At 36.5% G+C, this 24,259-nt stretch overlaps 1 protein-coding gene across 19 annotated transcripts in view; it reads right to left on the bottom strand.

Annotated features, from left to right (window-relative positions):
- LOC127656955 (neurexin-3a) overlaps positions 1 to 23,268 on the bottom strand; it is a 421,181-nt gene extending 397,913 nt beyond the window's left edge. For 18 of the 19 annotated variants that reach the window (XR_007972220.1, XR_007972221.1, XR_007972222.1 and 15 more), the window contains exons 1-5: positions 23,129 to 23,268; positions 16,961 to 18,161; positions 11,236 to 11,253; positions 10,524 to 10,553; positions 8,821 to 8,832 (exon numbers count right to left, since the gene is read on the bottom strand). Coding sequence is in view for 16 of the 19 variants with exons in the window: in XM_052145540.1 (XP_052001500.1) it covers positions 8,821 to 8,832; positions 10,524 to 10,553; positions 11,236 to 11,253; positions 16,961 to 17,657 (757 nt within the window). In the remaining 3 variants the exon portion in view is untranslated. The remainder of the gene's footprint in view (positions 1 to 8,820; positions 8,833 to 10,523; positions 10,554 to 11,235; positions 11,254 to 16,960; positions 18,162 to 23,128) is intronic. The other variant, XM_052145530.1, reaches the window with a different exon arrangement.
- Between the last annotated feature and the right edge of the window lie 991 nt (positions 23,269 to 24,259).

Genomic DNA, 24,259 nt, shown 5'->3' with positions numbered 1-24,259 from the left:
AAGAGCATATTTGCAGACTAACATTTATTGATTCACACAAATGGACCACACAATTTTAGCAAAATATTTTAAGGTGATTAAAAAAGAGGTGTCAGATGTATAATGATGAATCCATGGTATAAGATTTTTTTCATGGCATTTTAATCAGAAATATTTTAACCATTTACTCTGTCACCAAAAAAGCAAATGAAAAAACAACCAGTAGGCAGCTCCACAAGAGATTTCCTTAAAGGAAAGTTCTCTCATTATTCACTTACCCTGATACCATCCCAGATGTGCATGACTGTCTTTCTTCAGCAGAACACAAATTAAGATTTTTAAAAGGAGTTAGAGCTCTGTCAGGTCCTAATAATGGAAGTACATGGGTGCCAGCACTTCAACATTCCAAAAGTCTTATTTAGGCAGCATAAAAGTAATCCATGCGACTCCAGTCGATGAATGAATGTATGTATGTATGTATATATATATATATATATATGAATGAATACAATTATTTATTCTATTAATATTATTACTATTATGATTATTTATTTGTTTATTTTCATGCAGTACAGTGTGACATTCAATCTGAGGCACATATAGACCATGTAGGCTAATAATTACATTTAATCACAGCGGTTTAATAATTACATATAATTATATCACTATTTAAATTAATTGTGCAGCCCTGATGGATCGTGGAATTAGTCTAATTATGCTCTCTTTAGAAATCAAGTGACCAAATAAAAAGTACATTAAAATCATCACGATATTATCACAATATTGCTTCATTTTATATCGGCAGCTAAATCATTGGAATGATATCCCAGCCCTACACAGCCTTGCAGTTCGTGCTTGTTCTTGGAAAGTGGCATCCATTCACTTTGTTTTTTAATAAATCTCATAACCCCTCCCTCACCTCACACACTGCCTGCTCGCCTGCTTGAGAAGTGAGTGAGATACAGATGCATGTTCTCATATATCTCACTCAGACGGTTTTAAAAATTAACATAGACATTTCAAAAAGTGGAAATTGTATATGATTTAGTAACTTAGGTGAGCTTACTCTCGACAAACTCAGATTTCTCAGAAGTGCAGATTATATGGAGATTGCAAAGCGGCCATCTGACTTAAAGTTGAGATAATACTGTGCGCATTTTCATTTCAGTTTACACTTTAGATATATTCAATTTACAGACTCATCTTTGCATTGTAAATTTTAATTTATATTTTAACCTCCTGAGACCAGAGCATGACTCCTGTGTGCATTTTCCATTCCATTATTGATTTGTAACTAGTAGCCCCTAAGAAACAGGCCACATTTGTTTGTTTTTTTTAATTTAGACCAAATAGTTTTCCTAAAAATGTATGTCCACATCCTGTACTGTATGTGGACAGTGGGAATTTGTAGTGACATTTTAAGTAATACCAAGCAATAGAAAGTCAGATTTATTTGTTATCAAATTGCTTATTATATTTCCAGGAGTGTTGGTTATTCATATTTTTGAGATGCTACAGATAGTGATGCACCGCTCAGGAAATTTTAGGATGATACCGATCTTTTTTTAACAATAAGATTGGCCGATGCCAAATTTTTTTAAAAGTGCCCTTTGCCACACTTTCGTAAGTTGCATTATGCAGTTGTATGTTTAAGCCCCACACAGTTAAATTACGGTAGCACTTTACAAAAATGTTCAATTTGTTAACATTATTTAACAACATTACATGAACTTTAGTTAGCTACAACATATACTATTACATTTTTTAAATACATTTTTTTATTAGTTAACATTAGTTAATGCACTATGAACTATCATGAACTAACAATAAACAATTCTAATTCTATTAATTAACATTACAATTAATAAAGGCTGTAGAAATATATTGTTCATTGTTTGTTCATAATACCTAATGCATTAACTAATGTTAACAAAGAGAACCATTTTATAAAGTTACCAAAATGACATTAAAATGACATCAATTGTGAATTGCTAACATTTATTTGCTTTGAAACAGTTGAGAAACCATGAAAAACCATGAGAGCATCACACACAGCAGACATATATTCAAAAGAAAACTCTAAAACTGCTCCAGTGAGAAATCATTCATATCTATGATTTGTTTGCCGTCTTTGGCATTTTGTTATAACACAAATCACTAATTATTAAACAAATGTTTGAAGACGCGGTGCCGTTATGGTTAAAATATAATTGCTGTGATTAGTGGTAATGTGACCAACATTAATCTGCTTTAAAATTGGATCCTCACAGAATAGCACTGGGATGAGTGATGAGATATTGAAAGCACCTGGAGACAGCGCATGTTTGACTGACACCGTGAGTAAGCATATTGTAGGGAGCAAAGCTTAAAGTACTCATGATTGCTCAACACAACGTCTGATTGTCACAACTCACATTACATCACATATACTCAGATTTGTATACACATGTTTTTTGTTGTTTAATTAACTTTTTATACCCATGTGCAGTCTCTTTATCCTCTCCGTGCTCACAGTGCAGCGAGTCAGAATTACTACCTTAATGATCGGCCGATCGCAGACTTAAGATGAAGATTGGATGATTTAGATAGGTGGTCGATCAATCGGTGCACCGCTAAAGACATTACATCAGATATTAGCATAAATAATTCTGATTCCAATTCCATTACTGCCAATCATGTTAAAGTAAAATTTTGCATTACAAATTCTAAATCTACATACTGATTAACATTGTCCCATGTCAGCCAAACATGTTGAGTGGTCCAAACATCATCTGCAGCCTGAAACTGAACTTTTGACCCGATGTAGGTGTGAATGTACGTGAAAGCTATAGGATGCTCCATTGCTCCCTAATTAGGAAATGACATAACCTCCAGTGTGCTCTGTCTACACTGGTCTCAGAACAGTTTGAAATGCAATTTTTTTTTCATCCTAATTCTCTATACAGCCTCTGAAAGCAATGTTTTCCAACTTTTGGATGCATACATTCATTCTCAATGTGATAATGCAGAGTGAATATATAGGATATTTCAGGTAAAATTAGCATATAGTCCATATATGTGGTCATTGTGTTTAACAGCGTGCTGTTTCATGATAAATAGATGAAAATGAGAGACTCTACTCTTTTGACTCAAACAGGTTTTAATGTAAAACCGTAATAAGTTTTCTTACCAGATGTAGTTTTGTTGCAGTTTCTCTCAAAGACATATTCAGCTGAGATCAGTGCCATGTTGTTCTGTCACATGACTTGCTGAGTCAAAAGTTTAACCCTTTAATGACAGCCTAGAGTCTCCTGAACTGAGATCAGTCGGTTTAAATTAAATGAAATTATGCATAGCCTATAGCAAAGCTAAAATGTAATGTCCACGCATGTGACACAGAATGCAATGTGAACATCAGACTTAAACTTTAAATCACACTGTGCGCATTATCATTTAAAAAGTTTATATTTAAGTCATATTGGCTTAGCAGACTCACAATTGCATTGTCATTGTAGATATGTTTATTTAAAATATTGCTCTTTCCTGTGCTTGTTGTAGGATAATCAGTCAGACTAATATTTTTTCTATTATTTCATAGAATTCGTTATTAGTGTAATAAGGTATTCGGCTACAGACACATCCCTACTATCTACATTAATTGTATACTCATACACTCTTAATCTAGGTCAACAATTGTCAGATATTTCATTGAAACACAAATGAGAACTTCATTAAGTCTCGTGAACGATGAAAGAGCAATCTCAGAACAATATATTTTCCTCTGTGAAAATAAAGAGGAGGTTACATCACAGCTATGGAAAGAAAGAGAATTGAATCAAAAATGGGTAGAGACAGGAAGTCCCTGGAGACCCTTCTTCATCTCTGTCCTCTGACTTTCTGTTGTTTGCTGACATATGTCTGTGCCATTGTGGAGACCAACGTGCTGACTGAAAAGACTGACTTCAGTCGGGTGTAGAGAAACAGCGTTTGCGAGTAGTGAGATACATAGATACGAGGATCAAGCCCTGGGCTAACCAAAACAGCTGCTGCCTCTCTCTTCCTCCCGCCACAGTATGGCAGACAAAACATTGTCAAACATTACAAAGCACTACATTTAGGAACCTTACTGAGGTTTAGCTTGTTGTTGTACTGGAGGTTTCAGAGGGTTGGATTAATTTTCAAGATTTATGTGCAATACAAACTTGTGTGGCAATGACAAGTGAGCAGAAGAGATGCAGCGGCAGAAACAAATGCAGATAAATAAACATTTTGTAAGACCTGTTCAGCATAGCTGAAATGCAAATGGGCTCCTAAATGGAAGCCCCTGTCATCTTAACTTGGGCGTACAGCCAGGCTGATTTGTAATAATGTCCCCCTGTCTCACGAAAGGATTTAGTGCAGGGCGGTAGCAGGAGAGATAGACAGTGGCGGAGACAGCACTCCAGTATGACAGAGCTTCTGATGCAATGCAGGCAAATATGTGCTAATGCATCTGACTGGAAATACAATGTTGTATGTCTGCTAGGTTCTTGCTGACAGGGCTCTGACTTAGCACTTAAATTGGGTTGAAGAAAGAAACTAGGCTGGCTACTGGAATTACAGCATATGCTGCTATTCAGCTCAGTTTGGTGCTCAGCTCAACAGGGAGTTTTAGATACATGCATAGGGCTGCAACTATTGATTATTTTGATAATCGATTAATCTAACGATTATAAGAATGATTATTCGACTATAAAGCGCTTATTGCAATGTCTAATCATTAGCTCTTAACCGATTATTCAGCTTGTGCCCCAACTTAAAAGGTTGTATTAAACATGCTTACTGACAATAAAGAGGGCAAAATCATCTTTAAAAAATACCTCTAAATGACATTCACTGAATTAAACAGGGAAATCATTTTTATAAGTTTAATTCAGTTAAGAAATTCACTGCAAAAACATCCTATTGTTATCAAGTGTTTTTGTCTTGTTTTCCATTTAAAATTATCTAAAAATCCTTAAAAAAATACATTTACTTGAGATGCAACATATGAAATATTTAGATTTGCATTAAGAGAATGTATCTTAAATACAAGTGTATTTTTTACACTTGGTTATACGTCTTTAAGTGCAGTACAACAGACAAAATATATTATATTTAAGATATATTCTCTAAAAGCAAGTTTAAATATCTTATATGCAGCTTCTCAGGTGAATGCATCTTTTTTTAAGGATTTTTAGACATTTTAAAATATTTGTATTTTTAATATTATATTCAAAATTCTCAGATTAAAAAATCTTCTGCAGTATTAGCTGCTAAAGAAAATGTATGATGTTTTAAAGGAGTTTTAGATATCTATATTGGAAAACAAGCCAAAACAAAAAAAAATAAACGTATCTTGTTGCAGTGTATAATGGGGCGAAGACTACCCTTTCTTACCTTTTTGTTCACCTTGATCCATCTTTAACTCAAACAAGAAAAGAACTCTCTCCTCTTAATAAAACTGCGTATTGCCAATTTTCTTGATGAAAAGAAATGCACAATGAAATATATTATGATTCAATAAATCACGAGCCATCATGTTATAATCTAGCTGAGGCAAGCACTCGAGAGGGGACAAGCATCCCCGCGATAGAGTGTGCATAAGATGGGTACAGTTTCAGTCTCTCCCCCTTACATCGGGACATTTGCACAACTCATAGAAGAGGCGCTGACCGCACAGATAAATGCCAGTTTCGGAGTTTGTAATTATTTACATGATCTGCTTCCGTATTATTTTTACTTTAATAAAGCTAATTAAATATAACGGCATTAAAGTCACCAAGGTGTTTCCTTTAAAGACACTCGGCATGCAATTTTAATTCAGCGAAGTTGCAGCAGCTCCACTTATTCCACAATGAGAGTGCTTCTATAATTACTTGTTTTGTATTTTTGCATTATAATTCCCTCATACTTTGCAATCTACATCACATGAAGTTTGGAAAGTGTAAAGTTTGGAGTGCATCTGGACTGTGCGCTGTGTGATTCTTCCTCTCCTCAATCAGGCGCAGACTGCAGTGCTGCTCTCGTGTGTCATCATTACAGTTTAATGTGATCTCATGTCATGTTAAATGACATCAAATGATTATTCAATTTTTGTCGAAAATGTTTTATTGTCGACATTGTCGATAAGGTCGACTAAACATTTCAGCCCTAATGCAGACACATTTCATAATAAAGTTCACACCTTTCATTCTGTACTATCTTTTTTATGATAGACGACTTTGGGTGTTTTCACACCTGGATCAATTGCCCAATATTAACCAGAATACAATTACACCCCCCTCCCCCTGCTGGTCTTATTTCACATTGTATTATTTGTGTCACTATCTTGACTTTTTAGCTCATGTTTTTGTCTGATCTTACAGTGAATTCAGTGACAATAGGTCAAAATTCAAAAGCACTGCCCCCAGTGGCCCAAAGTTGGAAGTTTTGTGTAGCATATAGGCATTTGTGAGCTCCAGTTTCCAAGTGAAATGTCCACAGATTGGCGCCAAAAGTGAGTGGTAAATTGATTTATTTTTTATTGTAAATGATTCAATACAGTCAACAGGAATGTGGATTTAATTAATCATACACCATAACCAAAACCTAAACATAACCTAAACCATCAGTGTAGTAAAATTTTACATGTAATTGTGCAAAAAAGACACAATTACTTCCTGGTTTCCATGGGACCAGAATATGTATGCGCTATCAGCAGCGTCACAAGAAAAGATGAACACATTTAAATTGCTGCAAAGATGTCACTTGTCAGTAATATATCATAATGGGGTTGGTTAAAGGGTACTGGAACATTCAGTAGTATTTCGGTTGATATTCAGTAGGCATTTAGTATGTCAAGTTAAAGTGGTCATGTGTCAATCGGCTAATGATGAACTGCAAGAGATGCGAAGAGTTAAAACTTTTCTATTCATCTTGGAAATCAAAAGCAGTTAACTTCCACAAATTAGCCACGATTGCTTTCATACCAATTGCAACACTTATTTTCAAGCGGATTTGGTGAGATTTCTTGATGTGTAACTAAGTAGGGCTGCTAGGATCACCGTGACAACCTCAACGCGGTGGTGGAGTGCCACCGGCAGGGATGTGCACATAAATGTATCAAATTATAAGACCTTGCAAAAATCTGAAATACATTTATGAAATAATAGCATATGAAGATAGTAAGGTATTGTATCCATAGTTACTGTGTTGTCGATTCTTAATGCTATTGACGTATACATTTTTGTAATAAAAATTTGAGAGACTTAGCCCGACATCGTTACGACAATGGCCTATTCACAACGCCAGTTAAGTATCTAAGGCAACTTGTTCAAGTTCATCTGTGCATTTGCATTTTTGTCTGTGCAGATTCGAGCAAATTAGTATAAGCTCACTTGTGCAATCTCTTTATTTTCTGTGCAGATTAAAGTGATAATATTATATTTCTGTTGTTGACATAGCTGAATAGTTTCATATACGATGTGTTAGAAAAAAGGACAGTTGGTGCAATCCTCAAAATACAACGACTTTGTCATTTACTTTACGTCATATATTCATCAATACTAAGTTTTAAGTAGAATTTTTAATTATCCTCATGATGTGTATTATTTTCCATCTTATCTTTGTTATTGGGATAAAAAAAAAATAATAATAATTTTATTATAGTCTGTCAGTAATTTAATTGACTGAATGTGTATTCAGTGCAGCTGGAAACATAATTTCCCCAGTGAGGTCCTCTTTCAAACCAGACAATGTTGTTTTTTCCTGTTATAATTTAAAGCATCTGACAATTGAAAAGCTTTCAGCTAAGGTAGTACTAAACCATTTAAATACTGTCTAGCTTTTTACTGATATTTAGTTTTATCCAATATTTGTGTTTCGCTATTTTAACAGATTATTATTTTTATTTTTTTGTATTATGTTATTTTGGGTATTTTTGATATTTAACAAATTGTTTAATTTCTATTTTGTGTTTACATACATTTTAAAGCAACAAAATTCACAGATGTTGGTTGGCCCTTAAACATTGCAGTGGTAACAAATTTGCCACCGCAACAGCCCTATAACCAAGTTCACAAAACAGATTTCACACCAAACTAACGGAACTCTGACAGCAAGTGAACCCGGGTCCAAACCAAAAGAGGTAGTGTGAAAACACAGAAAGAAAACACAAGAAAAATATTTAACATATAACTCTAATAAAAATAAAAAAGGCAAGAATAGAAAATGCAGTACACTGATACTGATGATTGCATCTTGGTTGGAGAAGCATAGAAGGCACAGCCCAGCAGCAAGCCAGGCCAAAATCAGGCTAATTAACCAGATTGCTTAGAGAAGCCAGCAATGCAGTGACATGACAGCACACACGTACTGCCAGACTAAAAGATTGCATTCCTCCCTTATTTCTTTGTCTTTAAGTCACCTTTCTTCATAGTTTCAAATTCCAAAAACAGAAGTGATCTTATAGCATCAGAGAAAACAATAAAACTTGCACATCATTGCATCTGTTCTGAAAATTCCACATACAAAACCCTCCACAAAAAAAACTGCATGACATACTATTTCTTGGTCTTAAGCCAGATAAACCCTCATGAGACAGGGTCACACTGTGAGGTTTAAGAAATTTTAGCAGCTGATACAAATGACCATTGGGTATAAGATCACCAGGGAGGCAGACACCACATTTCAGACCATTCAGTCTGCAACCAGAATACTCTTTGTGTGTTTGCCTTCAATTAATTCTCACTTAATTATCCTCTTGATCCAGGCACCCACAGTGAGCAGCTATTAGCAAAAAAGTACTAAAAACAAGGATATAAAGACTATAGAGCACAACATAAAAAAGAAAATGGTTCTGACCTTTGCCCTTGGCTTGCAAAAGGAGATGAAGGTCAATGAGAGATGAATAGTATCCAGAGAAGGACAGCATGGAGAAATATAAAGAAATGGTCAAACCACAGTCCACATGTATGCATTAAAAGTTCAGAATTGCATTGGCTGTGGAGCTTACAATTTAGATCAGGGGTCGGGAAACCATGGCTCACGAGCCACAAGTGGCTCTTTGTTTAAAATCAAGTGGCTCACCACGTATCTCACTATTCATCAACATTTGATCATTCAAAACTTTCTAAAGATAATTTTCCTGCAGAAAGTGTGGGTGCCATTGCAAAGCTTGATGTCAATGACACTGTTTTGATTTCCTTTCTCCTGAATTGTTCATACAACCTACTCCTGGTGAACAAGGTTTGAAATTAACACCACCAAATGTGTTTTTTCATGAACAGTGGCAGGTAATTTTGCTGATGTACGAAATTATATAAGACAAGAAATTAGACACGAAGACACACGTTTGACAAAACATGAGTGATTTTATTTTTAAGAACAGATGAAAGAAAAGATGCTGATGTGCATCTGATTTGATACACGTGCGCAGTGAGCTCTGCTGTTCACGAGTGCAATGAAAGCGCTTCTCCAAGACACGCACATGGATAGAGTTATGGGCCTTATTTCCCAATAACTATTGGTCTTAGTGGTTAAGAGCATTTTCTATGAGCGATTTTACATTTTTATTTATTTTTTATGTGAGTCCAGGGTGTGAAATAGTACCTGCCACTCGCCAATGCAATAAGTCTCAATCCAGTTCGCAAGCTCCTCGTCCAAATGCAGGTATTTAATGCGCAAATACTTTGTTTCACATTTTTTGGGAACACATGGGAATTTATTAGGCTTATTTATTATAATTCTTACTATTATTATCTTTAAATTTGTAATTGTTTTTAGTTCTTAATTTGTAGGCTATTAGTAATTTTTCACCTGTTGTTGCTGAGGGATACTTGCATGATCGCAAATAGGGCCGTTGAAGACGGTAAATGTTTGGATTTGGGGAGGTGGTTATATATAAGATTTTTTTGATCACTTCGTTATTTCAATTGCTTTTTTTGTTTCGTTTAAAGTTCAATTTGAATTTAGAAACGTCTTTTGTTTAAGTTTTTGTGTTTTAATAAATTTATAAAAATTTTAAAGCAAAATCAATAAAACTAAAATATTCACTGACCTTCGGCGGGGGGTTGACGATATAATTGGATATTGCAATATTTTTTAAGGCGATTATCGTTAAAATATTTTTTACATATTGCCCAGCCCAAAAAGGATGTGAACTATTTCATGAACAATTGTGAGACCCGCACGAACATGTGTACTCCATTCCATATTGCAACATGTTACCTATTAATTGTTGCATATTTGTTTTCTTTTTGTGTTAATATGCAACAATTAATAGGTAACATTTTGCAATATGGAATGGAGTACACGTGTCTATGGACATAATAAACATTTTATTTTATTGAAAAAAGTGGTTTTTGAAAATAGTAAATTATTTGTTTGTTCTATGGCTCTTTTGAAAAAATGCATCAACCAAAAATACAAAAATGGTCTCCTTAGTGAAAAAAAGGTTCCCGACCCCTGGTGTAGATCTTTCACTTCACAGCAAATTAGTCAATACAGGCATGCAATATTAAAAGGAAACACAATAGAGTAAACAATAAAGACGAGTTTTGGCATACCTTGATCTGCCATCATCATGTGTGCTAAACCTTTGAGGAAGTAAGAGACAGAATGAGAAGAGCATCTTTAGAATATCAGAGGATATACTATATGCATTTTGACATCACATCGCTGCAGAAGAAAAATGAATCTGGATGATTCACATCCATGTTGTAATGACCATAATTCAAAGTTTTTTGATCATAATCCCATTACATGTATTACATTACTCCCCAAGAAGCTTAACCCTAGTATGTTCTTCCAGGACAAACAAGGATGTTGATCCAGACACATCATGTCAAAATCATGTAAACACATTGAAAGCTACATATTCTTACATTTTTTTGTAAGAGAATAAAGAGGTGAATTAATGATTAAGCATTTTGCTGTCATGAACAACAAAGCCACACATGGGTCAATTTTGCCATCATGAGCATTGCCATAGAAACTGATTATTTCCAAGCTCAAGAGTGCAATCTCTGAGTTGACGTAATTACAGTAGTTATGGTAATTTTGACATTATGTGAACGCCACAATATAGGACAATCCTTCAGAATATGCAGTATACATAAAAAAAAAAAAATGCATGTTTGATAGCTTCAATTTTCAATTTGTCATGTATGGGCTGCCACATACTGTTCCTACTGTATGCCTTTAAAAGGCAATAATTAAACTCAAAATACTTAAATAGCTTAAAAATATTATCAAATCACTTTTGCATCTTAAACTCACCTGGGATACTGTTGGCCTCTGATGGTGTTGCAGCAAAAAATACACAATGGAAAAAGAAAAAAAAAAGAGAAGAGAAGAGAAAAAATGCAGCGATTAGAGCCCACTCATATCATCTTTGCATGAACACTATCATGCAAACTCTGACACACCTGCCAGCATGCACCGAGCAGATATCTGCCCTGTGCATGTATAGAGAAATCCTTAAATGACCCTTGCAACCATCCATCTGCCCCCTCTTCTCCCACAGAAGTGAGGCAGGGGGATCAGATCTGTGGTGGTCTGACCCACTATGGCATACCAGCATCTAAGAGGTCTAGTTCATCTTCCATGTCTAACACACTCTGACAAAGCCCACATCCACATAAGTCATAAATCCAAACAGGCTACAGAACCTGCTCCCTTTAGAGAGGGTTGTGGATTTATGGGACGTTGATGTTTGTCTAAAGTACTGTTCCATACTCAAAGCCTGGTTGCCTTTCCTCTTATTGTAGACACACACTCTCTCTCTCTTTATCACTTGCTTTCTCACAAGCCGCCTTTGGAACCGAAGCAATGGGCTGCACTGGCAGAATGACTCATTTCATTAATGCACTCTGGTCCTTTCCCAAACCAAAGGGAATACAACACGGATAAACAGGTTTGGAGGAAGCATCACAATGCTCTGTGTGACAAAAAACAGATTATGTACCATTTCTCTAATCTATTCTGGCACATATCCGATTAGAGATTATCCAGATATAGTTATTTCAATGGATAACTCAAAGAATTACAGATTGTAAAGTAGATTTTTTTTAGGACTGGGGACTGGCAGATAGAAGACCCGATTTATCTGTTGCCAGTGCACAAACTGCTGCTAATACAGAAAATTAAGGGGAACCTGATGGGGTCTGTCTCCATGAAATGCTTTTAGTGCAGAGTAATTACAGCTACATTAGACATTAATTCAGTGCTGTATGTGAGGGTGTCTGTACTGGCTTAAAATGCAATATGTTTTCTCTTATGGACACGTTCCAGTGTGTAAGTGTGTGTCACTCTGCTGTGCTTGTTAAAGGCTGGTACAGGACATTAAGTCCTCTGATGAGATGCATTAACCTGGTGGAGAAAATATTAGGACATAATTAAAGAGAGGGGAATGCTGAATTACACTCAGTGCTACGGTGAATTGATTGATGTGCTCAGCTCTTGAGATGACCTGTACTGAAGTTCTGGTGTTTAACTGAAATATGATTGTCTACTGTGGTGTATATACACTGGTTTTCTATACAATGTTCTGCCAGTCCTCTACAATTATCCAGTTGGTGAAACCAAAATGAATTGGTTCTTATGGCTGATTTGTGGATCTTTTCATTGGTTTCTTTAGTTTTGAGCTCTGTTTCAAACAACAGCTTGGTCACAGATGCTGTGATAATTTAGTTTGAAGTAAGTAATAGTGTGTGGTGTTTAATTCACATCAAATTGCAATGTTCTTGACAAAGAGGAGCCGAATCAATGCAACGGGCTGTACCTCAGTGTCTTCAGCTAAACAAATTGATAGCCATCGTACTAGACTTTTACAGTGGTTCTTGCCCATTCAAAAGTTGGTGCCGCAATGATAGGATATTTTACATGGTTGGCAGGGCATTGCTACGAGGTTGCTAAGGTGTTCAAAATGGTTTTAGTGATTTGCTATGCAGTTTCTAGTAGGGATGTGCTAGGGTGTTCGACTAATTGACTAGCTGATTAGTAACTGACTAGTCGATTAGTAGGGTCGACTATTAACATTAATATTTTTAGTGGTGGTGGTTTTAATCGGAGAGGCAATTTGCTAATTAATTGAGTGATGCAACATCTTAGAGAACATTTTTGCATGATGATAGCTTGCTCTGCTTAACCGTGAATAACAGTCAGCACAGTAAAACCCTCTACAAGAAGTTTAATCTCTTTAATGCTTTAATTCTTAAGCAAAGCGCTGCATCAACATTTCATTTCAAGATGATCACTGTCAGAGATGAAATCTTCTGCTGTGAGTAATATTCACATGTTTGTGAGGTGCTGTGGAGAGATGTGCTGTGCTGATTCTGTCTGACATTACTTAAATAAAAAGTTTTAAAACTTTTTTAAAAACTTTTTATTTAAAAAAAAAAGTGCATTAAAAAAGGTTTAAACTGCTTGATGTTGTGAACTAGATATGTACCCGCAATATTATCTTGCAGCTCTGCGCTTTTGAATGCACTGCGAGGATCACTCTGAAGCACTCCGGTTACATCGAAGCACATAATTCTGCGTTAGAATGCGTATAAGAGGTTTTGTGTTATTTACATAAGATGTTACAGTTATTTAGCTTATTTCTTTGTTTAATATCCTTTAGTCACCATGTTGAAGTCCTGCACTTAGCGTTCATATATCACTCTAAAAAAGGCATCTGATCAGAATCATGTGAACATAAAGGAACCCAATTATACATTATTATCTATGACACTGGCAAGTCGTTCAAAAAACTGTCCGACTAGTTGAGTGTGAAAATTGGTAGTTTTGCACATCACTAGTTGCTAGGATGTTCTGAGTGGTACCTTACTGGACTGGCCCAAGTCAAAAGAGTCCATCCCCTATGATATTCTGGTCTTTAAAAATTGATTTTTTTTTTTTATCCCAAACCATAAGTATGAGCAATAGAAAGAGTGCAACATTCTGGTTCTGGAAGTAAAAAATCCAATTAATTTTCTCTGATGAATTGATACATTTTTAAGACAGGCCTACAGTGAGCTCCGAAGTTTGTTAATAGATGGTATATGTGTCAGTTGAAGCCATTAGTCCATGTTATTTAAACTAGTTTTTAATAGTGGAATTCCTTGTGAATATACACTATGAACCTAAAGAGAAAGATCCTCCAATCAGTTGCGGCTAACAAAGCACACCAAAAGAGCTGTGCAGTGACCAATCACTCTCAATCACAACCGAGTTGGTCACTCTATACTCATAAAGTGTATACTTTATATATTTGAATATATCTGAATATTTTGCAATTAGATTTAAAGATTTTTTTTTACTTATAATCAACAACTTCAAATCAATAGTTTTATACTTTTCCACCATTTTTAATTTGATAGCGTCATTCGCAACGGTTCATGAAACTGTAGTTCATTCCCTCGTCAAAGTACATCTTTGACCTTTGTTTTTTGTCAGAATTTTGCTTCAAATCAAAGTTTGTAATGATGAATTAATTAATTAATTAATTAATTATTGCTGGGTTGGTTCATGGCTTAGAACTCTTTTATGAAGGATTTTATTAAATTCCTATGGAAGAAGTGAATGGGAAAATACCAAGATGGCTGAATAAGTGGGTGGCCATGCACCAGTTAGCCATAACTTGTGGTAGAAGAGGCATAAATCTAAAATATTTTTGTGAAATATCCTGAAAAATAAATTGTAAGTGAAACTCGTGCTCTTAAGGCATGTCTGAATTTCATTTTGTGCACATTAAAAACATGTGAACAGATCTGAAAACAGTGGCTGTCTTAAACATAAACCTCAACATACCAATTCAAGCAGCATCCACATGGGAAGACAGATTGAGAGTTTGTTTAGCTGCCAAATGTTTATTATTTTAATCCGCCAAAAGATGATGCGCTTTCGCAAATGATGTAGCGCTGTGGCTATTGTGCTTGCCACCGAGTAAGGAACATACGCCATGGCAACGGAAAACAGTTTTGAGGCCATTTTAGCCATCTGGCCATCGAGAGAACTGTCAAATTGTTGTTGCCGCTGCTATGGCAATTGGATTCAGTAGAACATACGTAGAAGGCTAATGCTTAACACTTCAAACCAGCTTGCCATATGGCTCAGAAATGATATTATCACCCTGTACAGATGTTTAAAAAGCTTTCAGATGTTCTAGATTAAGATGGAATTAAGATGGTGCACAGGATTCTTTTTAATGTTGTCCTCAAACACAGAATGCATTTATATTAATGTGCCATTTCATCATACTGGTTTGATTAAGATTTGTAAGAGATACCAATGAAGAAAGTTAAGCTGTTGTTGCTTGATTAGAGGGTGTTGGCCTTAAACCCTCACACAGAGCATTTAAGTTCAGGCTGCCCTTGTGCATCAATATAAATGGCCTCAAACAAATGTTTATATATTCTTTTATGATTGGCTGAACTGATTCCCAGCATTCAAAGCCATCAAAGCTGCGTTTACATCTGGCTTTAGCCCCTATCAGTGGACTGCAGGACCTAGTCAGCCAAACAAGATGGAGAGGAACAATGGCTATAAATCAAGCCCGAAACTCTGTTCTCTTTACAGTCTATAAATCTAAACCTAGTGCCTGGTCTTCTGTTGATGGCAGGCATTGCAGTTCCTTCTTTTTTCTCTTTCTTTCTTTCTGGACATACAGAAGTACACATATCCAAGTTTCTGTATAACATACCTGATTGCACAGACAGCATCCTTGTTTAAATCTTTAAATCACATTTAGGTTAATTACATTATGTAATTGTGTATTTAAGAAGAGAATCACTGGAGAGGTTGTGTCTACAATGAGGGTAACAGCAACTCACAGGGCTCAGAGCACTGACTACAAATCAATCACCAAGCTTAAGCACTTCAATCACAAGGGGGAAAAAATTAGGTTTCATCAAGACCTAAGACCATTCCTTTCTCTGAATGTTCTCTTGCTAATTAAAACTCAATATTCCTTTAATCAGGTAGACAGTTTATATTGTTCTTTCTAGTCATCATAGGATACATTTTACAGTACGGGTTAACACAGTACAATAGTAATACAGCAGAGGAATATGAAAAGAACAAGCTCTTTATGTACCTTTTCTTGTCAGGACCTTCTAGTGAGGACCTAAAACATGTTTCATGGGGAAGAACTCAAAGTTGTGATTTGCTTTCTGTGCTACAATGTACAATTTGTTTCATTTTCATTATGATTGCAAAATAAATGTGTAGAAACCAAAGCATTTAAGCAGATGCCTTGAAGAATTTTCAAGCCAAGGTCATGGAATTCTCGCTTTAGGAATATTAGTACCGGCACCATAAAGAATTGAAATTGACATATTCAAAATAGCAATTATCCCCTTTCTCTGATTCATTCTCTGTTGACGAGGTACAACAACAAAACCCAGAGCTGTGAAATGGCCTCCTCAAATCCCCAGAGAAACTAAAATGGCCACTTCATAAAAACAACCAGGGGATCTGAAAAGGCACCTTAACATCCTCACATTCCACCTCTGCCTAGGATGATTAACACAGAAAAACGCTTGCCCAAGACAAACAGCTTAGTGGTTTACAGAGGTAAAAATGCAGGCTTTGCTGGTAGTGCATTTCAAAGGCATTCATTTTCAATTTTCAGAAGCTGCGATGGGGGAGTAAAGGAGTGTGGAATTGAAGCTGAACAAGAAATTCTCAACACAAAACACCTGCCAATACACGTAACAGAGACTAAGGAGGGCAGCTTTCTGTAGGATAAGTGATGCCATTAAGCTGGACCTTAGAGTCAACCTCTACCTCAATAGCCCCTGTGCATGAAACAGCTGAGAGTGAAGGATTTTGGGAACATTATTCACATTTCAGCAGGTATGACTGACAATCTTAAGTAGGTTTTAATGAAAGTGGGTGTCAATAAATGTTATGAATTATTCGAAATAAGGATTAAAGCATTTACTTTGCATTTACTCTTCGGCAGTGTTGTACTAATTTAAACCAAAGCAATATTACATGGTTTAGAATAAAAATTTACCTTCACTGCAGAATCGGCCAACATATTCCGTCTTTGAACAATCACATAGTGGTTCCCCGTCAACAACGGAGCATGTCCCTCCATTCTCACATGGGTTCTCCATGCAGATTCCCTCCATGTCCATTCGGACCCTCTGGCTGCTCAGTAGAATAGGTTCCTTGTTATTATACTTCAGTTCCCTGATAATTCCCTTAAACAGCGGAAGATCCTTCACTGTTGGGAGAGTGAGCACAGAAATACGAATATCTTGTGGGACTCCACCCAGGAAGAGGTCACTAACGATCTTCATGTACTGCCTCTGTGGCCGCACCTCACTCGATTTGCCCACTCCGTCCAAACCCAGCACAGTTCTCAGGTTGTACCTGCTCAGGGTGGCAGAATGCCAGCTGCTGTCATTGACTCGCTTGTCCGATACGATGGTGGTCTCAGCACAATCAATGCTGAACTGCAACTGGAGCTTCCCTTCAACCACCAGAAGTTGCAGAAAGTCGCAGTAGCCACCATCATCAAAGTACAGGATTAAGGCGGTGGACACGTCTGTTTTGAACTGGAAGCTGAGGTCACTTCTGGTGCTGGCGTCCCAGCGGATATAGCGTGCCCACTGGCCTTGTGACCCTGTAAACTCCAGGCCCAAGCAGGGCCCAAGCACAGTACTGAGCAGCAGTTGCAGCTGGACTGGGAATCTGAAGAAATGCATTGTAAAAGTGCTGGAGATTGGGGTTATAATCCTGAACAGAAGGAAATCATTGAATTTGCTTTGGTTCAAAGGTCAGTATATCCAAAGTACATCCCACAGCATGCCCAGAGATATTAGAGAAGAGGTGAGATCGTCAACGCAGTAATACAAAATATCCGTAAAGAGGAGAGGGAATTGAGAGGGAGAACAGTCTTAAATAACAGTTGTAAGGCCAATCACATTGCACAACAATCCAATCTCTGTCTGGCGACAATCAAGGTTTGTTTTCTTGTTTCCTGGAATGGACAAACTTGAGAAGACAAGGGCAGATAAGGTGGTGTGTATCTGCTGAGGTGTTCTTTTCTTGCAGGTATCTTCCCAGACTTAACACAGACTCGTCTCAATCATCCAGACAAGTCCTCCAGGTTGGACTCTTTCGATATTTTGGGAAACCAGCTCAGTCTTCATGGTGCCTTGTTGGTAATGTAGTCCATATAGTTCTCTGCACTGGCTACGGCACACTAGCTGTCAAAATAGAAAAGTATCATATTACAAACTAATTCATGAATGTCTTAATATGCCAGATCTGTGTTTAGAATGTTTTATTCATAACACATAACACTAAATTATTTTAGAAATAAAATTACATTTTAGAAACAAAATAATTCAGTGCAATTTCACTAATAATAATTTTAAAAACTACTATTGTTTTGAATAATATATTGTTAAAAGGTAAATCCTGATAAACCTAATTAAATTTTCTATTTTTCAAACATTTTATCCAAAGGATTCATGAAAGTTATCGGTCATCTACTGTGTAAATTACCAGCATTATTCACATGGCAGCTCCAGCTATCAGTCAATAGCACGGAGCCTGCATTTATCTGATGATGTGGAAAATTAAAAGGCTTTCTGGAGGTTTCACAATGCATAAAAAGGATAATATGCGTATCTACACATTTACATGACATATACTCCACATTTGTTCTCAGAGGAAATATGATTTTCAACAATAAGTCATTTGGGTGTGGTTATAAAATGTGGAAATTTTAATTAATGTACTATATAAAAATATAAAATGTATATTTTGCAATCATATTTTAGTAAAAAATCCTTGCTTATTTGTATTATTACATACTGTATATATTTTAGCAATCCTGAATTACTTAAAAAATAAAAGATGTAGTAAAAATGCAATTCTGGAAATGTGATCAAATTAGTCAAACATTCTTAAAAAAACTGTCTCATGCACAACCAAAATGTTCCTCATTGTTCTATAAATGTGAGAGAAGACTCACATGCTTAAATAATTATTGGCCTTCAAACAATTAGATCACAGATTAGTAAGACTTTTGTGAAGGTAAAACGCAGCCCTGTCTCCTCTTAAGATGTGTCTCCTATGTGCATAAATGAGTAAGCTCCAATTACATGGCAACATGCAAGGTGTATCCTAATAGACATCTAATATTGCTTGTGTCCTTGCCAAAGGCGTAGGCAGCAGGTACAGCAGGACAATAGTGCTACCAACCCACACAATTCAACTAAGCCGAAACACAATGAATGCCGTCAGAGGCAGATGCCTGCTCTGCCTGCTGCAGATGAAGAGGGAAAAGAGCGACTGGGTGCTTGTAACAGATACTCCACGTTGGCTAGCGCCCACACATAGAAATATGCATGTGTGCTTTCTCTTTTTTTTGTTGAGCTAGGGCTCGCTGAGAGGAGAGAGGTGGAAAGGCTAAGCTGAGCACATCATTGTCCTCATTGATATTTGACTGGGAATGGCACAGGACACCACAAAATAAAGCTCCTGCATTTGGATGCAGTTTAAATAGCCGGCGAGTAGGAGAGGGAGGTTTAATGATGGGGGGTGGGGGAGGTGGGGTTTTGGGGGTGCATTAATAATAGCAGGCCCAACCATTTATCAGACACACAAAGCTGGGTTTTACCACAGGTGCCTCAATTATGGTCTGCCTTTACACCAGGAGAGCTGCGACAAAATGTCCTCCAGTGCACCGTGATAATATCATGGAGGCTCAGGGAGGAGGTGCATGCCATTTCAGAGGCATAATACTGTGCATGACAAGGCTGCTGTCAAGCTTCCACGTGGTGGAGTGGTGGTGTGGGTGAGGTAAAGCTGGGCCAAAATGGATGACATCAGCGTCCGCCCGGCGCTCTCCACCTGGGCTGCCAGCAGGTGAGAAGGAGGCGTGAGGCTCCAACCTGGCCTCAGCCAGCCTCCCTCCTGTGACCCAGAGTGGGCATGGGTACCACTAGCAACATCAAAATAAACCACTGAATTGGAACAGCAACCTCTTGAGCAGACTAGTTTTGCAGCAGTGGTTGACAGCATTACATCATCTTGCCAAAAACAATGCAGATGTGATAGTATTCACTACAACAGTCCTTATAATCATTACCACAGAATCAGTACTGTAATTTCTGAGCTGTAGTAATGGTGTGTGAACAGAGTGTTTTATATAGAGCTCTGATCTAGACAGAAAGATCACGTCACACTGCGGTGTATTGGGAAGGCAGCGCACATTCGATGAGCTTGCGCATTACACAACGCCAAGAGGATTTTTTTTCCTCTGCGACAGAAAAAAGGCGATTTTGGAGGGCGATTTATGCAAAACCCGTTTAAAATGATAATCTTTACAAATACAATTATTGTTTTATCGTGTGCATTTTTTAAGTAATAATACTTAAAAATAGGCCTACTGTATTTACATTCTAAAAATAAAATATTATTATTATTCGTTTTAACTTAATCTTACAAATGTCTTCCATTCAGAAAACAGCAATTCTGAATTACTGTATATCGTTTATCTCTAAAATAAGAAAGAAAGAAAGAAAGAAAGAAAAGAAAGAAAGAAAGAAAGAAAGAAAGAAAGAAAGAAAGAAAGAAAGAAAGCTCCAGTTAAATTAAGATCATTTCGCAGTCTTGTCTTGATAATAAAGGTGAGATTATGAGATTACCAACACCCGTGAGAACAAACCGACACAAACAAACAGAAGTATCCGCAAGGTTTAATTCGTTAATTCGATTAAAACGACACAATCAAAATATGAACGTTAGAAACGTTATATATATATATATATATATATATATATATATATATATATATATATATATATATATATATAATATTTTTTATTTTATATATATGCTTATTTTATGTCTTATTTATTTAAAATATGCCGACAAATAAATGTGAATTCATATTATGATCAATTATTTGTTTTATTAAAATAAAATGTTAATAAATAAAGAGTTATAATAAAATTTGATAGGCTTTTGTGCTTAGATATTTCGTTTTTTAAAACAACATTTACGTTGCACCAGTTTCAAAGCGGGTATGATCCTTTAGAATAATCGTAAAATGTGCTTTAATACATTGAAACACACAAAAAAAATTATCGACATATTCATTGCCATTGGTACATAGGCTATTAATCCTATTGTGCGCAATGACAATACCAGTCATGGCATGCAGTCTCACATATGAACATAAACACACCTATATTTTGGCATTCACTGAGAAATTCAGCACGGTCGATTAAATGTAGGATGTATAATTGCAACGTAGACAGACATGATTATTTTCATTTTTGTTAGCTGTGAAATATTTCGTTGATGAAACGCATGTCAAGGCCGCGCTCAGGAAATGTAATTTTCCCCCTTACAGTTTCAGCTCAAACGCTAATGCATGTGCTTTTGTTCAAATTAGGTAAAAAAGATTAAATTCAGTAAAAAAACATTTGACAAAACACGTAGCATAGTCATTTTTTTTTTAATGTAGGAGCAATAATAAAAAATGAATGAGCGCGCGCTTGTGTGTGAGAGTGGGTGGTTTACGAGGACATTATTTTAGGTTACAAACTGGTAGGCTAATTACAAGAGTAGTATGTTATAAATGTGGTTTATGAGGAAATTTCTAGTGTCTCCATACCTCAAATCGCTTAAAAAACATACAAATTATGTTTTTTGTTTTGTTTTTTATTTTTTATGTAAAAATGCAGAAAGTTTTTGTGAGGGTTAGGTTTAGGGGATAGAATCTATAGTTCGTACAGTAGGAAAATCATTATGTCTATGGAGAGTCTTCATAAGGATAGTCGCACCAACATGTGTGTGTGTGTGTGTGTGTGTGTGTGTGTGTGTGTGTGTGTGTGTGTGTGTGTGTGTGTGTGTGTGTGGTGTTGAATAAAATGTCTTTGTGTGCAATGGTGGTGCGACGTCTCAAATTAACCACACACACTACAAATTGATTAAAACGAAATAAGATAGGCTATTCTAATAATGCCTGCTAACACTTGATCGCTTAAACAACAGCAGGATAAAAGAGCTGAAACTGCCTACTAAATTTGCAAACGTGCCCAAAATTCTTTATAAAATGTCCCTTGCATTTTTTTTACGTGACAACAAGACTATGTTTTATATCTAATCATTTAAAAGGTTTGTAAAGAATCGTTTTTAATCATTACAGAGCGCGAGAATAGCCAGCATTAATCTAAAAGTTAAATATTTATATAAATATAATGTTAATACATTGCCCTGCTAGAATTTACCCGCACATTTAAGGGTCGAAAACCACAATTAAGTATTGCACTATAGGAGCATAAGGGCAATATGTTTTAGCCTACATATAGGCTATACCACGTGTCTGCATATTAAAAATAAATCTAACCAAAATAAAATCGTCTAACCAAAATAAAATAGAAGATATTTGGTTCTAAAAATGTACATGAACAAAACATGAATATGCTGTTCTGTATGCTTGACCAGTCCATGTCTATGTGCAGCCATACACGATACACTGAAGGATGGAGCCGCAGTGGGCATGCGTGCTGTTTATCTTGAGTGGCATTTGAACATGATGCCCCCTGCATGTGCTCCACAGACACATGAGAACTCTTATTCATTATTTACAGCTACATTTGGAAGCAAAGCGCCAAATTGTTTGTTACGTGTTCACAGAGGGTCTTTTTTTTTAAAATCCATGCAGCCACAATACAGGCCTAAACTGTGTACTTTACTCAAAATAAACGATGTATTTCGTGATATTTCAGGCAATATACAAAAAATTGAATTTTGAAAGATGTTGCTCTCCGTATGTTGCAAACCGGTCAACTGACTGAAATGTTTGACTTTATCCACATTGTGAGCTATGCTGGTTTGTAGAGGATGACTGGATATTCTTAAAAATATATATAATTACACGAAAAAGTATTTCCAAAGCCTGACAGCTTGTGTAAAACTTCACGAACCCTGAATGTTATGAATTAAATTATGCTGTGGTTTGATATTTTTATCCCGCTTCCCCGCGAAACAATGCGAATGTTATTTTAAACATTCGCATTGAGACAGAATAAAAGTAAAAAAGACAAATTATATTAGGCTAATACGGAGAACTATGTTAAAGCAAATCAACTTAGTGTAAACACTGGAAGTCGGTGATGTTTCTTCGAGAAAGAAAAAAAAGAAAGACACTAACCTTAGTTTTCGTACAAAAATATCCCAAAGCGCAATAATCCACATTACATTCCCAAAAGGGTCTTATTTGGTCCACGTCTCTAAAAATTGCGGTTCTTGGCGATCTTATAAGGATTTGTTTTACCCGCGTGCACTTTCCTCTTTCTGTGCTCGCGTGCAGTTATAGAGAGTCGCGCGCTCAGTGCGACTGATGAGCAATCACGAGATTTTCACACACGCGCAGCGCGACCCCGCCTTCCTCTTACAGCGAGGCTCGCGCCATTTAAAGGTGTAGTAAACATCGGTGGGAGAAAACAGTCAGAAAACAAACGAGTCTCTGTTTGAAGCGATATGTCATTGTCGGAAAAGGAACTCAGTCTGTGGAAACAGACATGTTTGCTTATTTAAGATGTGTGGAGTCGTGCCCTTACAGAAAAGGGCAGTTGTTTTGTGAAAGACTGTCATCCACTTCGCTTTCCTAATGGAGCTTAAAGAAATAAATCCGCTTTATGTATGTTATGTATTCCACACAAAACGCGTTTTGTCTCATCCTTTTCGCGGTTCTTATCTTAAAAGAGACCGCTGTCCTTGGTGCTGAACTTTCACGTGAACACTAGGGTACTGAAAATTTGCTTTGAACAAATGTATCAGTTCCTGCATTTTGGGTTATGAAAGAGTATGAAGCTACTTTCCACACAGTCTGCTACTTTTCAGGAACGTAAGTGTAATTTAAACGCTTAAAAAAAACTAACATGGCGATCGATAGGCGTTGACCATGTCATTTGATTTGTAGCCCAAATGATCCATCATAGATCCTACAGCGTGTCTCAGTGCTGTTTGGATCGAACCTCACCAGCCTGCAGATCCAAGCTCATATAAAGCTGTATTAGGCCTATACGTGTTCAGGGCAGGGCATATGATGCCATGAAAAGATTTCTCTAATCGCATAGCACTGTATCACATGCAGAGCATGAGTACCTGTGAGATTACTAAATTTAGTCCCATTCACACAATGTGCCTGTCTATTCCAGTTTTCACACACATCTAAGTCTTGAGGCATCTGCAAGCCCTGTGTGGCAGATTGGCTCTTTTTGTCGGACACTGCAATAAGACAAGCCTTCCAAACTACCCTCTAAAAACAATATCTCTCTCA

This window comes from Xyrauchen texanus, chromosome 16 (genome assembly GCF_025860055.1).
Source record: "Xyrauchen texanus isolate HMW12.3.18 chromosome 16, RBS_HiC_50CHRs, whole genome shotgun sequence".
Classification (NCBI taxonomy): Eukaryota; Metazoa; Chordata; class Actinopteri; order Cypriniformes; family Catostomidae; genus Xyrauchen; species Xyrauchen texanus.
This window is presented reverse-complemented; position numbering and strand designations above follow the sequence as displayed.